General features: G+C 41.0%; 2 protein-coding genes across 5 annotated transcripts; both read left to right on the forward strand.

Annotated features, from left to right (window-relative positions):
* The first annotated feature begins 70 nt into the window (after nt 1–70).
* Nucleotides 71–7,164, forward strand: LOC109872510 (glutaminyl-peptide cyclotransferase-like). Its single transcript, XM_020463775.2, has 7 exons — nt 71–767; nt 1,071–1,217; nt 1,391–1,693; nt 2,185–2,346; nt 2,449–2,548; nt 2,946–3,062; nt 6,315–7,164. Exons 1-7 carry the CDS (start codon nt 534–536, stop codon nt 6,458–6,460), a joined length of 1,209 nt encoding a protein of 402 aa, XP_020319364.2. The 5' UTR covers nt 71–533; the 3' UTR covers nt 6,461–7,164.
* A 2,815-nt stretch (nt 7,165–9,979) lies between these two features.
* Nucleotides 9,980–12,761, forward strand: LOC109872904 (succinate dehydrogenase assembly factor 1, mitochondrial). Of its 4 annotated transcripts, XR_002252524.2 has the most exons (3): nt 11,125–11,496; nt 11,917–11,989; nt 12,093–12,761. XR_002252524.2 is itself a non-coding variant. In XM_020464330.2 (2 exons), the coding sequence occupies exons 1-2, from the start codon at nt 11,428–11,430 to the stop codon at nt 12,288–12,290; spliced, it is 366 nt and encodes a 121-aa protein (XP_020319919.1). In that variant the 5' UTR covers nt 11,164–11,427; the 3' UTR covers nt 12,291–12,761. The 4 variants fall into 4 exon arrangements, 1 of the variants encoding a protein (XP_020319919.1); XR_004205977.1 differs by lacking the exon at nt 11,125–11,496 and adding an exon at nt 9,980–11,043 and having other exon boundaries at nt 11,917–12,761; XR_004205976.1 differs by having other exon boundaries at nt 11,151–11,496; nt 11,917–12,761.
* The last annotated feature ends 2,610 nt before the right edge of the window (nt 12,762–15,371 follow it).

The following is a 15,371-nucleotide window of genomic DNA, read 5'->3' on the forward strand; positions in this document are numbered from 1 at the left end:
TCAGTCTCATTTTCCCATCAATTGATAGCCTTCTCCTGAATCATTTTCGCGTACAATTTTCACAGCAGGCGGTCGGAGCTCATGCACCAACTGCAGACACAGAACACCGCGTGTGCACTAAACATGGGGCCATAACGAAACGACGACGATATGGCGGGGGTCAAAATGCGATTAGTGCGGACGTTGATAGTTTATTATACCTCAGTGGTTGATAGATTTGATTGGACAGATCCGCTGCTGCATGTATTTCCCAACATGACTGCATGAGTGCTCCATTCAGGTAAAATAGCCTGTATCTTGTTGTTAAATTGTAGCCTATCCTGATGAAATTGTGTTAAATGAAAATCATAGATGTCATAAATTGTTTCATGTTTATTTGCCCACGCTCGGCTCGAGTCTAAGCAGCCAGTGGCCTCATTAATTCAATCGGTCATGGACGTTATTCTTCATTGCCATACGCTAGCATGGAATCATAAGCACTATAACGCACATAGTTAAGAAAGGCTCTGTACCGGACTGTGTGAATCTAAGTTATGAGAACCACCCGGAAGCCCCGATCTTCTCCAGGCACCAAGCTGCTACTGGGACGCTGCTACCGGCTCCGGATGTCCCGAGTTCGGGTGCTTCTCGTATGCCTATGTGGGATGCTGGCTATAGCTCTGACACTTGGATTATCTTTCTCGAGTAATGATACAAGCGATGATGATGACAGTATTCATATGGACGATAACACACAATTTCGTGTGCCAGACCTAATAAGGGACAAGGTAGGTGATGGCTCCTGCACAGTAGCCTCTGGTTTTCCAATATTGGACTAAGCCTAAGGAGTAGCCTAATTTTTAGGTGCTGCTGTCTTGCTACAGCCTACATACCCCAGCCAGCTGGAACACTTAACCCAGTATGTTCAACTATATACACTTCACTGATGGCAGACAATTTACCTCAAGTCAGATCTTTGATTGCTCAATAATAACAGTATTTTCTGCCTGGTGACTGACGGTTTTCAAAATGCATATGTGAAAAAACTACTGCAACTGTCTCCTTTCTCCTGCTGTCCTCCCTTTCTGCAGTTGACCCATAACCCCCGTCGGGCCACTGTGGCCCAGATCAAGCGTCTGGTGGGCCAGGTGAATTCAGGTAGACTGTGGTACTCTCTCCTGAGGCCCATCCTGGTAGAGAGACTGCCAGGTACCAGGGGCAGCCGTAGGGTGCGTGAGGTTAGGATCTCTACTGACTCCAGCAAGAGACATCAGGGTAGAACGTCTGTAATTAAAGTGGAACTGGTGTCTCTTTATCCTAGTCTTACATGTTATTGTATCAATTACATTTTTTTTTCTGAAATAATGTCCTTAGATTAAAATCACACCGTTTTTTTCTGTGAATGCCACAGCATATCTACAGCCATCTAGAGTTCTTGTCAGCGGGTTGGTCGTTGGAGGTCGACTCCTTCAACTCTGCTACCCCAAAGGGTATAATCACCTTCTCCAACCTGCTGGCAGTCCTGGACCCCTCGGCCCCGCGCCGTCTGCTGCTGGCCTGCCACTACGACTCTAAGGCTATGCTCCCAGCTTCCAAAACCCCCGACGGGCCTCTCAGGAGGTTCCTAGGGGCCAGCGACGCGGCCGTCCCCTGTGCTATGATACTGGAGCTGGTGACTGCTCTGGACGTCCACCTGAAAGTGCTAAAACAACAGGTAAATACTGTCTGCTCTGCTACTGTAGGACAAGGCTACGCTTCAGAGGGCAAGGATGAAAGTGATGACTTGACAGATCCTTTTAAGTTCCTGGTTGCACTGGGAATATAAGTTGTTGGATTTGCGGAAAACTGATGACAGGATGAGGCTTCAGTGTGTGGTTGGGCTACCCTCTGACATGTTTGCCTCTCTCCCGGGATGTCAGACTATTTATAGATCTGGAGTCTGACCCATGCACACACATCAATTATTCAAACATTTATATCCAAATTAAACTGCAGACATTTATGGGTTGAGACACAGAAATCATTAACACTCGGACATCTCCCATGTTGGCATCAAAAGCAATGCATTTTAAAGGATATTGTATGATAGTCACATACTACTCGACCAATATATATTTTTCTAAGCATTTTTGTTATATTACAAGAAAATGTATCACTCCAACCCCTGTATGAGTCTTTCTTTCTGTCTGTTTTTCTCTCTGGTAGAAGTCACAGGTGACTTTGCAGTTGGTCTTCTTTGATGGTAATGAGGCGTTTGATCAGCCGAGCCCCTCCGACTCTCTGTACGGCTCACGTTACCTTGCTGAACAAATGTCCCGTACACCTCACCCTCCAGGAGCTGAACATACCACCCTGTTACATGCTTTGGTGAGGCTTTGTTAGTGTTTGTTACAATGTTCCATTGCCAAGCCTTATGTAGTATGCAGTTAATGTTTTGCTTAGCTACGTGTTCTGTATGTTGAATGGCAGGACCTGTTTGTTCTTTTGGATCTGATTGGTGCCCCTGACCCAATGTTTGTCAACCACTTTGACGACACTGTTCGCTGGTTTGATGAGCTGATATATGCAGGTACGGCCCTCACCTCTCTTCTCAAAATGTATACTCCATATACTGTATCACAAAAATGGCCTATATTGCCAGGTAAATTAATTCATTATTATCACGCTCATTGCTCACTGTAATCGTAATGGGGCAAAAACATATTGTAATGGAGATAGTGAGGTAGAGGGACATTAGAATGACAGAAAGAGCCAGGGAGCAAGGCGGAGAGTTTTGTAGGTGGATGACTGACTCATGCTAATACAGGACCAGGCTCTGCAGTGCTGATCTGGCTATAATTCCACTCAGGCACAAGTAATAAGACACCTGAAATGAGCTGTTCTTCCTCCATCATTTTTTCTCTCCTCCCTGCTTACCCCTTCTCCACCCCCCATGGCCCGCGGTGGCTGTCATGTCCGTGTGCTAGAGAGGAGGCTCCATAAGCTGGGTCTGCTGTCCTCCCACCCCAAAGAGGTGAGCTACTTCAGGAAGGACATAAACCTGGGCCCTGTGGAGGACGACCATGTGCCATTCCTCCAGCAGGGTGAGAGAGCACACCCACATAGATAGGCAGATGGTTAGAGGGCACATTTACTGACTAATAAGGATGGACGTTTAACAGTACACCATGAATATATAAGTGGAGGCTCTTAAGAGGAGGAAGGGGAGGACCATCCTACTCAGTGAATTTCATTTTATTTTATAGTGAAACATTAAAGATGCACTATGCGGAAATCGCTTGGCTATTTCCTGGTTGCTAAAATGTGAATAGTTCGCCTAATTTCAGTTTATGTGAAGTATAGTGTAGAGCCCTCAAACTCAACTCTGGAACTCAAAGCAATTTCCACTGCAATGTGCACTTAATTATCAGGTAGAACAGAAAAACAGCAGGCTCCGGACCTCGTAGGGTAAGAGTTGAATACCCCTGGTGTAGAGAATCATTGTACCATCTAAACTGTGGTGAAATATATTTTACATAACCAAAAACATTATATTTTCAGCTGTTTACCTAAAGTAAAAGATGCAAAAAGCATAGAAATTGCACATATAGAACAGATCTACTGCTTCTTAGAGTATGACATATCTATAACTCACATTTCTATGAAATGTTTGCCAAGTCACCCAAAAAGATACATATTGCAAGATCTCCTTTTTAGGTAAAACTATACTAAATATATTCACGTCACCAAATGACTGATTAAAACACAGTTTTGCAATGAAGGTCTATAGTAGCCTGTAGGGTAGCACCATGGTGTAGCAGAACAGCTAGCTTCCGTCCTCCTCTGGGTACCTTGACTTCAATACAAAACCTAGGAGGCTCATGGTTCTCACCCCCTTCCATACACTTACACAGTAATTATGACGACTTCCGGGGGACGTCCTCCAACCTATCAGAGCTCTTGCAGGATGAACTGACATGTCCATCCAATCAAAGGATCAGAGAATGAATCTAGTAGTGAAAGCATAAGCTACAGCTAGCTAGCACTGCAGTGCATAAAATGTGGTGAGTAGTTGCCTCAAAGAGAGAGAAAGACAATAGTTGAACAGTTTTGAACAAATTCATTTTGTACAAAATTAAGGAGAAGCAGCAGAGCGAAATATGTTTTTTTCTTTCAGTTTCACTTTGACTTACTCTAGCTAATGCAGCTAATTTAGCGTCTTCAACAACCTGACTCAAACAGAGAGGAATGATATTTATGTTAGCTAGCTGGCTAAGGCTATCCGACACGTCCAATTCAAGGTGAGCTTTCGGTTTTATAAGTGTATTGCCACTGGGCCCCGCCAGTGTAACTGCTAAACTGCTTGTTGTACACTACTGCGTGATTGTACACATGGATTGGATTTTGGGTTTACTAACGCATTAGTTATAGTAGCTATGTTGACTATGAAGTTAGATAATATGGTGACAACAATGTAGGCTGTGTGTAGCAGCTATGGTATGACAGCTGTTGTGTTGTGCACTGAACTCCACAAGTGAAGGGAAAATATGAGAAGAGAGCGTGTAAATGTGATGATGCTGTTTGTGTGGCTGCTATGAAAGTGAACTGTGTTTGCTTATATGGGCACAAGGCGAGACCCAGATGCAGACACGGGAGGCAGATGTCCTTGATATTTATTATATCCAAAAGGGGTAGGCAAGAGAATGGTCGTGGACAGGCAAAAGGTCAAAACCAGTTCAGAGTCCAGGAGGTACAGTGTGGCAGGCAGGCTCGAGGTCAGGGCAGGCAGAATGGTCACGCAGGCTCGAGGTCAGGGCAGGCAGAATGGTCACGTAGGCGGGTACAGAGTCCAGGAGGTACAGTGTGGCAGGCAGGCTCGAGGTCAGGGCAGGCAGAATGGTCACGTAGGCGGGTACAGAGTCCAGGAGGTACAGTGTGGCAGGCAGACTCGAGGTCAGGGCAGGCAGAATGGTCACGTAGGCGGGTACAGAGTCCAGAAAACAAGAAAAGGTCAAAACTGGGAGGACTAGTAAAACAGAATAGAAAAGGCAGGAGCACAGGAAAAACCACACTGGTTGACTTGGAACATACAAGACAAACTGGCACAGAGAGACAGGAAACACAGGGATATATACACCAGGGATAACAAGCGACACCTGGAGGAGGTGGAGACAATAACAAGGACAGGTGAAACTGATCAGGGTGTGACAGTGCGGCTGAACAGGGGTGTATTTATTCCGCCAATTCTGTTGCAAAATGTTTCTTAAATGGAAGAAAACGGAATGAAACGGGGATGGACCTACCTGAATTTGTCCACTAGAAACTCTTGTTTTAGTTTTGCAACTGTTTGGACTAATGATTACACCCTAGATCAGCTATATGCAGGCAGTACTCCAATTTGTCTTTCGACCTTTGCACCTACGTTATAAACTTCATTTGTAGGCTAGGTTGTAACAACCTCATGATGAAAATATGAGTATCATGTAGTAGCCTAAACATATCAACGTTACATTGAACTGTGTGAATGGAATATGAAAGACAGACTGTATCAATATGAAAGACAGACTGTATCATCCAATATGCTGTAATAGAAATAAGGCCATGCTCATAAAAAAAGAGCATCCTCCTTAATCTTAACCCGCCTCTGATATCTACACCGCTGATTAGACTATGACCTTATGACTGTACTGTATCTGCAGAGAGTTCTCCCTCTGCTTTAGTTTTATCCCTGTAGAACTTAATCTACCATCTGCCTTTTTTATCTCTCCGTCTATTAACCTCTGTCATCCCCTACACTCTACCCTATCTCATTTGTCTTCTCCCCTCCCCTGTCTCTCTGTCATCCCCTACACTCTACCCTATCTCATTTGTCTTCTCCCCTCCCCTGTCTCTCTGTCATCCCCTACACTCTACCCTATCTCATTTGTCTTCTCCCCTCCCCTGTCTCTCTGTCATCCCCTACACTCTACCCTATCTCATTTGTCTTCTCCCCTCCCCTGTCTCTCTGTCATCCCCTACACTCTACCCTATCTCATTTGTCTTCTCCCCTCCCCTGTCTCTCTGTCATCCCCTACACTCTACCCTATCTCATTTGTCTTCTCACCTCCCCTGCCTCTCTGTCATCCCCTACACTCTACCCTATCTCATTTGTCTTCTCCCTTCCCCTGTCTCTCTGTCATCCCCTACACTCTACCCTATCTCATTTGTCTTCTCCCCTCCCCTGTCTCTCTGTCATCCCCTACACTCTACCCTATCTCATTTGTCTTCTCCCCTCCCCTGTCTCTCTGTCATCCCCTACACTCTACCCCCTCCCCTGTCTCTCTGCCATTCCCACCCACTCCCCTCTATGCCCGCAGGGGTTCCAGTCCTACACATGATCACAACGCCCTTCCCCTCCTTTATGCACACTCTGGAGGACACAGCGGAACACATCCATTCTCAGACTATCGAGAACCTCACCAAGGTGCTAGTGGTGTTCCTTGCTGAATACATAGGACTCTGACTGACGTTTCCTCCCTTTAATGTTGCTCATAGACATGTATCCTTTAGACTTTATGCCACAATCACCCAGCCGCATTTTATAATACCAGCCACTCTCCCACATAATCAATTTACAATCATCAAAGTCCTATCATACCATGCCTTTTCTCTACATCACCTATATCTCTCGTTCTAGAATCTATACCCTAGTAGTCTTGTTGTTGTTTTTTTTTCATCCATTCTGGAGCCATACTCGAAAACGGTTTAAATTAGGATTGTGATTATAGAGGCCTTTTATATACCCTGTCCCTCTCATTCCCATGATCCATGTGGAACTCAGACTTATGCAAAAACAGAATGATGAACTTGATTAGGTGCCTTTTCTCAATACGTTCAGTAAATGAGGTTGTGAACACTAGAGTATATAGTGTTTCCCAATGAGTGAAGTTCAAGCTAGATCATGTGGATAAAAAAAGATTAAAATGCTATATAAAGAGGTGATATACAGACATTACTGTACATATTTGTTCCCCAAAAATCACTTATATGTTTAGGACAGACAGTCCAGTAATAATATAGCAATAAATATGTGCTTTGGGAAGTGCTAGATTATATGGGATATAATTGTGTATTAACAGTGCCTTCAGAAAGTATTCACACCCCTTGACTTTATTCACATTTTGTTGTGTTACAGCCTGAATTGAAAATGGATTAAATGTAGATTTTTTGTTGTTGCCACTAGTCTACCTACAATACCCCATAATGTCAAAGTGGAATTAGATTTTTTGAAAATGTTGCAAATGAATTACAAATGAAAAGCTGAAATATCTTGAGTCAATAACTATTCAACCCTTTTATTATGGCAAGCATAAATACGTCGCATGGAGACACTCTGTGTGCAATAATAGTGTTTTACATGATTGTTGAACGACTACCTCATCTCTGTGTCCCACACATACAATTATCTGTAAGGTCCCTCAGTCAAGCAGTGAATTTCAAACACAGATTCAACCACAAAGACAGGAGGTTTTCCAATGCCTCACAAAGAAGGGCACCTATTGATAGAAGGGAAAAATACAATTTTAAAAATACATTGAATATCCCTTTGAGCATGGTGAAGTTATTAATGACACTTTGGGTGGTGTATCAATACACCCAGTCACTATAAAGATACGAGCTTCCTTCTTAACTCAGTTGCCAGAGAGGAAGGAAACCGCTCAGGGATTTCAACATAAGACCAATGGTGACTTTAAAACAGTTACAGAGTTTTTTTGGGCTGTGATAGGATAAAACTGGGGATGGATGTATCAACAACGCTGTAGTTACTCCACAATAATAATAATAATAATAATAATACACCTAATTGACAGAGTGAAAAGAAGGAAGCCTGTACAGAATAAAAATATTCCAAAACATGCATCCTGATTGCAACGAGGCACTAAAGTAATAATGCAATGAAATGTGGCAAAGCAATTAACTCCTTGTCCTGAATACATATGTTTGGGGCAAATCCAATATAACACATTACTGAGTACCACTCTCCATATTTTCAAGCATAGTGGTGGCTGCATCATGTTATGGGTATGCATGTAATTGTTAAGGACAGGGGAGTTTTTCAGGATAAAAAGAAACCGAACGTAGCTAAGCACAGGAAAAATCCTAGATGAAAACCTGGTTCAGTCTGCTTTCCACCAGACACTGGGAGATTAATTCACCTTTCAGCAGGACAATAACCTAAAACACAAGGCCAAATCTACACAGGAGTTGCTTACCAAGATGAGAGTGAATGTTCCTGAGTGGCCGAGTTAAAGTCTTGACTTAAATTTACTTGGAAATCTATGGCAAGACTTGAAAATGGCTGTCTAGCCATGATCAACAACCAACTAGACAGAGCTTGAATATTTTTTTTAAGAATGTGAAAATATATAATACATATACAGTGGGGCAAAAAATATTTAGTCAGCCACCAATTGTGCAAGTTCTCCCACTTAAAAAGATTAGATAAACTTTTGTTATTGACCAAATACTTATTTTCCACCATAATTTGCAAATAAATTCATTAAAAATCCTACAATGTGATTTTCTGGATTTTTTTTCTCATTTTGTCTGTCATAGTTTAAGTGTACCTATGATGAAAATTACAGGCCTCTCATCTTTTTAAGTGGGAGAACTTGCACAATTGGTGGCTGACTAAATACTTTTTTGCCCCACTTTAAATATAATACAATCCATGAGTGCAAAGCTCTTAGAGACTTACCCAGAAAGACTGGGTAAGAAAGACAGCTGTAATCGCTGCCAAAGGTGCTTCTGCAAAGTATTGACTCGGGTGTGAATTCTTATGTAAATGAGATATTTCTGTATTTCATTTTCAATACATTTGCTAAAATTTGTCATTATGGGGTATTGTGTGTAGATGGGTGAGAAAATCCCTCGATTTAATCCATATTGAATTCAGGCTGTAACACGACAAAATATGAAATAAGTCAAGGGGTATGAATACTTTCTGAAGTATCTTCTAGTAGCTTATGCAAGTTATGCTTCCTTAATACGAAGTTATGCTTCCGATATAACATAGACCCAACAGTTCCAACTCTGTTTGTTGAAATACATGTACCATATATTAGGATGAAGATAAAGATGAATCAAATGTATTGGTATGACTTTGTATATTGAGCATTACGATATGTAGAGATATTTATCTAGAAGTAATACTATGTTCAGTGCCAATGTGTCACATATGATTTGTATACTGAAAGAGTCGCATCCACCAGTTAACTGGTCAAAAAGCGATAATAACTAAATTGAAAAGTATGATTATTGTGTACTGTATGCATCCACTATTGTAGCACAACAATGGCTTTCACATGATGTCAGCCAGCAAAATCTAATAATGCATAATAAGAAACTATTTAATGCGCAATACTTGCTACAGCGAACTCAGTGACAACATTATTATACTGAATGAACCAGACTGTGTGAATGGATGCTGTAACTGTCACAGTGTTGTTACATAGCCTGGCTGACAGTCTATTTCTGCTAGCCAACATGTCCTATAATTGTTTTGCCGAAAGAAACGAAACACTCAGAATGGTTCATGCACAACGGGCTTCCATTGGAGTCATGCCATCTCCTATGTGAAAGATTGATTGAGGCTATTCTGTACCTCAACCCTCAACCCAATATTGTATTGCACTACTTTCTGACATCGACTCATATTTTAATTATGTTTGTATTATTATTGAACTGTATGAAACATTTATATGAAATGAATGATTGCTTGCATAGAATTCCACACAGAATGTTTTCCTAAATAAAGATGATAAACTTGTTTGATTTGTTTAATTTCATGTGTGAGAAATTTGTTGAAACATGTTAAGTTCACCCCAACGTTTGAGCCTGTACTAAACTGACAACGTAATTGTGTGAGACATCCAAGCCAATAGAGGGCAGTGTAACTAGCACCCAACGCAACAGCTCCGTCGCCTTTGGCTTTCGTAATATAAACATTTAACCATAGAGTTTCTAAACTCAGAGGCGCAACATCGTGAAACTTCCGGGAACGCTTGCTAAACAGACTAGACCTGGGTTTCGCAAAGGTATCGTAGCAATAAACATCTTAATTCAATTGAAACTAAATAAACGAAAGATAATTTTAGTGCTACGATGCTTTTGGGAAAATCAGCCCAGGCCGGGGTTTGAGAAGTGAAAAACGAGTTGTTCCTTTTCTCGAAATCTAAAGGCACAACGTGGATTTGAGCCAATGCCTCAACGAGTTTAACATGTTATTACGCCAAACTCATGAAAGTGTCAAACTGACACGTTTTCATCTTCATCAAAAACAACTTTATATGGACGGAGTGCCTTTGATTTGACGGTCTGGGTCATTCCTAGTTTTCGGTACCTTTTCTGTCCCCAGGAAATATCAGTTCTTATTTCGTGTAATATGTGGATTCCAGAAGGCTTTAAATATAAGGTCAGGTGTCCTTAACCTTAAAAAACATCAAAATATGGATCTTGAAAGGGAGTTTTATGCAAGTTTTTTTTCCAGTGGATGTTGGCGTTTTTGCCATGTCCCCAGTTATCTACTTACACAATAAATATGCCAGAAAATAATACACCTTTTAAAATCGTTATTCATTATGTTATAGTCCTAGTTAGTCTCTTTCATCAATAAAGTATTTTTCATAATTATTGTTTTTATTATTTTATTTAAGATTTTCCCTGATCACTTTCCCTGTTAGTTTGTTGAAATTCTCCATTTAAGAAAACAACCCCTTCCTACAATGACACCACATTTAGGAAGTGTCGTAATTTCTTTGGTGGGAAAACTATTTTGAAAAACTCAATAAATATAAACACTCAGTTGTTAGTCTGTATGTCCCACTCATAAATGTCCACTATGTTAGGCTAAATTATGGAGAAAATGTAAATATGTTTGATAGAGAAGTTAAAATCCTGTTCAAGTGTTCACCATTTTGCTTGCCAGCTCAATCTTGCTCACTCACAGAGCTATGGCTAATTTAGGCTCAAAATTCCCACCCTGTTTAGGTTCCACCCAGTTAGGATTATGCGCCTAACAAATTGGAAAATGCACCCAATATTTTTGTAAGTGCCTGAGCTTGACCAATTTGTTTTTCTGAAAGTCAAACATGCCCATTTTTTCTTAGAATACTATTTAAAATATATATATTGGAGGTTTTTTCTCCAAAAGTTTTGAGGTCCACATGGCACCGCAAGAGAGGAATGACCCGCCTGCACATGACGTATTTGTACGCATGAGTTTAGCTAGCAAATGTCGTCGTGACATCGCCTAGAAGTCTGATATGGGGAAGCAGTTCTGGCCTATCTTCATACTATACTGTCTTTGATACATAGCTAGCATGAGTTATCATAAAGGTCGTGCTGTGTTAGCTAGCTAGTGTTTAAGCAATATGTTCCTCAAACGGTTTAAGTGGTAAATAGGTTATTAACGGGAGTTTCACACTTGATATGAAACGCATTTCACTATCAAATACAGGCAAAGTGACTATATTTTCGAAGTTGACACTGACTGTGAAGGTAGGTTAGTTTGCTGGTTAGCAGTTCTAGCCCAGTAAATTCGACTAGCTAGCTAGTATATAGCTACATGACTTTAAACCATATTGTGGTGTTTTAGTATCAGCCTGTATGTGGAATGTCTTGTAAAGTGTTCAACTTTGTGGTTTGTGTAGGTTAGCGACTAGCTAGAAGTTTTATTGATGTGACTCACTAATATAATACTGTTCCTGTAACGTTACTGTCCACTGCCTGGGAGGAGTTCGGGTCCCTGACTGTCCATTCTGAGTTTATTTATCATCAGGGATATTGGTTTCATAGGCTATCATCATGAGGCTAATCAAATCTTCAGAAACACACCTATAACCATAAGATAATATAATGACAACTAACATGGCCAGATATCATTGTTTCACCAGCCACTATGATGTCTTTCTCCCATAGGTGTAGGAGACACTTCATCTACACCCTGATGCATGTGTTGTGACGGTGAGGCTGCTTCATTCTCTGTCTTCTGGTAGGTCGTCTTCCCTGGTCATCTGTGTTGCTGTTGCCCTGTGTTCCACACCATGGCACGCCACAGTAAGCTGCAGAAACAGGTGTTGTCTCTGTTCCGCCAGTTCCTGCGTGCTGGCCAGGACAAGCCAGGCTTTCTACCCAGGATCCGGGATGAGTTCCGAGAGAACTCCAGCATCAAGAAGACTGATGTCATGCACATAGAATATCTTTACCGGCGTGGACAGAGACAGCTAGACCAGCTGAAAGATGTGAACACAAAGCAACTAGGAACTTTCTCCAAACCCAAAGCAGAGAGATGACCAAAACCATTTCCTTCTCTACCTCTAACTGGATACGTGGGCATGCGCTATGTAATTACATGAATCATTCACTAGTCAGATTACTACTCCTTTCAATCTGCAGCTGAGTAAGTGCAGTCATTGTCCTAAGCAATGGCAATGGATCTGAACTGTATGACATCACTATTGTCCTCTGTCAGAGAGGTGGACACCACTGATGAGGATGAACATTTGAAAACAGTCTCTGGCCAGTGAGTTTGTTTGGTTGAGCAGACCAGTTGCTCTGGTCATTGTTGTAAAATACTTTCATCTAGCTACATTAACCTGTTGAGTGTTTTGGATTAAAGATGAAATCATCAGTATGAGAAGTGAATTTGACTATTTTAAGTCTAGCTAATACTAGTATATGCTTACGTGTCACAAGAGGTCAAGTAATGGCATTATATAATGCTTATGAAATGTACGGTAAATAAACATGTATTGTCACATACACCAGATAGGTGAAGTGAAATATGTTGTTTTATAGGGTCAGCCATAGTAGTATGGTGCCCCTGGAGCAAATTAGGGTTAAGTGCCTTGCTTAAGGGCACATTGACAGGTTTTTCACCCTGTTGTCTTGGGTATTCAAACCAGCGACATTTCAGTAGCTGGCCCAACGCTCTAACTGCTAGTCTACCTTCCACTCACAGGTGGCATCACACAAATTAGACATGCCTGAGTAATTTAGATATTGACTGTCAGAACCAGAAAGTAGCTCAAGCTAACAGCCCAATCCCAAATGGAACCCTTGACCCTACTCCCTATGCACTTGTGGAAATCTGAAATTATTTGGTTGGTATAAGCAATACGGTGAAACCTCAACCTAGCATATGAGAGGGCAAGGTGCAGCTATTAGCATATTGGTTTCACCTGTTAAATCCTCTCAGATCTCAAGTGTGTAGGGTTTACTATAGGGGGACATCTCAATTGCATTTCCTTGACTCCTGTCCTCTCTCACCTCCTTCTCAAAACCCATTGGAGGAGAAGGTCAGAGGGGTGTGAGGAGAGAGGACATGAGGAGGAAATGCAATTCAGATTCTCCCTAGGGGTCCATTTGAGATTGGGTCATAATCTTGACAGCTCAATTATGTAAGGCTCTCGCTTTAGCCGCTAGGTGGCGGTAATATGGGTAGATCTCAGCACATGAACTGGAAGCAGAAGCAAAGATGGTGGACAAATGAAAGATGCCGTTTACCATTGAGAAAATGGTCAGTCCCGGTCTGCTTAACGGGTTGACTCTAGGCACCAATGCATTAGCAGCTGGCTCTGGTCTGTTTAGTTCAGGGATGGGCAACTGGTGGCCCATTTAATGTCCCCCAGATCAATCCCCCCCCCCCCTCTAAACTTATGGTTGAATTACTTTGTTAGTAATCTCACTAAGATATAATATTAAGAACTGCAAACATTTCTCTCCACCCTATGGCAAAATGTGTAGAATTGCAGGAAATTAGCTGTAGAACTGTGGCACCTCATGATGAATTCAGATTTTTTTGTGGCCCCCCATCAAAGTTGCCCATCCCTGGATTAGTTAATTGACTGTGTAACACTGTATAGGAACACCTGCTCTTTTCATGACATCGACTGACCAGGTGAATCCAGGTGGAAGCTATGATCCCTTATTGATGTCACCTGTTAAATCCAATTCAATCAGTGTAGATGAAGGGGAGGAGACTTTTGAAATAAGGATGTTAAGCCTTGAGACAATGGATTGTGTATGTGTGCCATTTAGAGGGTGAATGGGCAAGACAAAAGATTTAAGTGCCTTTGAACGGGGTATGATAGTAGGTGCACCGGTTTGAGTGTGTCAAGAATAGCAACGCTGCTTAGTTTTTCACACTCAACAGTTTCCTGTGTGTATCAAGAATCCAACCAACTTGACATAACTGTGGGAAGCATTAGGGTCAACATGGGCCAGTATTCCTGTGGAACGCTTTCGACACCTTGTAAAGTTCATGCCCTGATGAATTGAGGCTGTTGTGACTACAAAAGAGGGTGCGACTCAATATTAGGAAAGTGTTCATAATGTTTTGTACACTCAGTGTATATAGCCTTATTTAAGGTAGATATAATTGTTGTCTATCCATTGTATGTTGTCTTTGTCTATTTTCTAATATGATACATATTGCCTTTAATTATTGTAATTAATGTATATTAAAAGCAGTGGTGGAGAAAGTACCCAATTGTCATACTTGAGTAAAAGTAAAGATACCTTAATAGAAAATGACTCAAGGTAAAGTGAAACTCTCAGTAAAATACTACTTGAGTAAAAGTCAAAAAATATTTTGTTTTAAATATACTTACGTTTTAAAAGTAAACGTAAATGCTGAAATATACTTAATTATCAAAAGTAAACATAATGATTTTAAATTCCTTACAAGGTTTCACAAACTCTGTGCACGTTTTATTTTTTGCCCTAGCACTACACAGCTGATTAAAATAATCAACTAATCATCAAGCTTTGATCATTTGAATCAGCTGTGTAGTGTTAGGGGGGAAAAAACACAACGTGCACATTAAAAATGCTGTATTAAGCATACCAGACTACATGATTTTCTTGTGTTTTTTAATTTATGGATAGCCAGGGTCACACTGCAACACGCATCATGTTTTCTTGATAAGTACATGATTTGGACCATTTTCCTGTCCAGCTAAGTATTCAAAATGTAATGAGTACGGTTGGTTGTCAGGGAAAATGTATAGAGTAGAAAGTGCATTATTTTCTTTAGGAATGTAGTGGAATACAATTAAAAGTTCTTAAGAATATAAATAGTAAAGTAAAGTACAGATACCCCAAAAAACTACTTAAGTAGTACTTAATTATTTTTAAGTGCTTTACACCAATGATTTAAAGGGAGACTGTTATGATGCTTTTTAGGCAAATGATTGAACACAAGATAACTCATGTCTTCATTCATATGACCTAGACTTCATACATCAGGTTTTTTCCAAAAGATAAAGAGTGGGTTGTGATTTAGGGACATTGTCATGTTTCATTCTGTCCATAGCACAATGCATGATACGTGTGGTAAGTGCTACATGAAACATTGAAGAGCAGCATGAACA

Source organism: Oncorhynchus kisutch, linkage group LG28 (assembly GCF_002021735.2).
Source record: "Oncorhynchus kisutch isolate 150728-3 linkage group LG28, Okis_V2, whole genome shotgun sequence".
Classification (NCBI taxonomy): domain Eukaryota; kingdom Metazoa; phylum Chordata; class Actinopteri; order Salmoniformes; family Salmonidae; genus Oncorhynchus; species Oncorhynchus kisutch.

Excerpts from the sequence above, each read along its gene's own strand:
- LOC109872510 (XM_020463775.2), top strand. The coding sequence starts at position 534 with ATGAGAACCACCCGGAAGCCCCGATCTTCTCCAGGCACCAAGCTGCTA. Across the intron at positions 1,218-1,390 it reads GCAGCCGTAGGGTGCGTGAG|CATATCTACAGCCATCTAGA; the intron begins GTTAGGATCTCT and ends TGAATGCCACAG. Across the intron at positions 3,063-6,314 it reads TGTGCCATTCCTCCAGCAGG|GGGTTCCAGTCCTACACATG; the intron begins GTGAGAGAGCAC and ends CTATGCCCGCAG.
- LOC109872904 (XM_020464330.2), top strand. The coding sequence starts at position 11,428 with ATGAAACGCATTTCACTATCAAATACAGGCAAAGTGACTATATTTTCG. Across the intron at positions 11,497-11,993 it reads AGTTGACACTGACTGTGAAG|GTCGTCTTCCCTGGTCATCT; the intron begins GTAGGTTAGTTT and ends GTCTTCTGGTAG.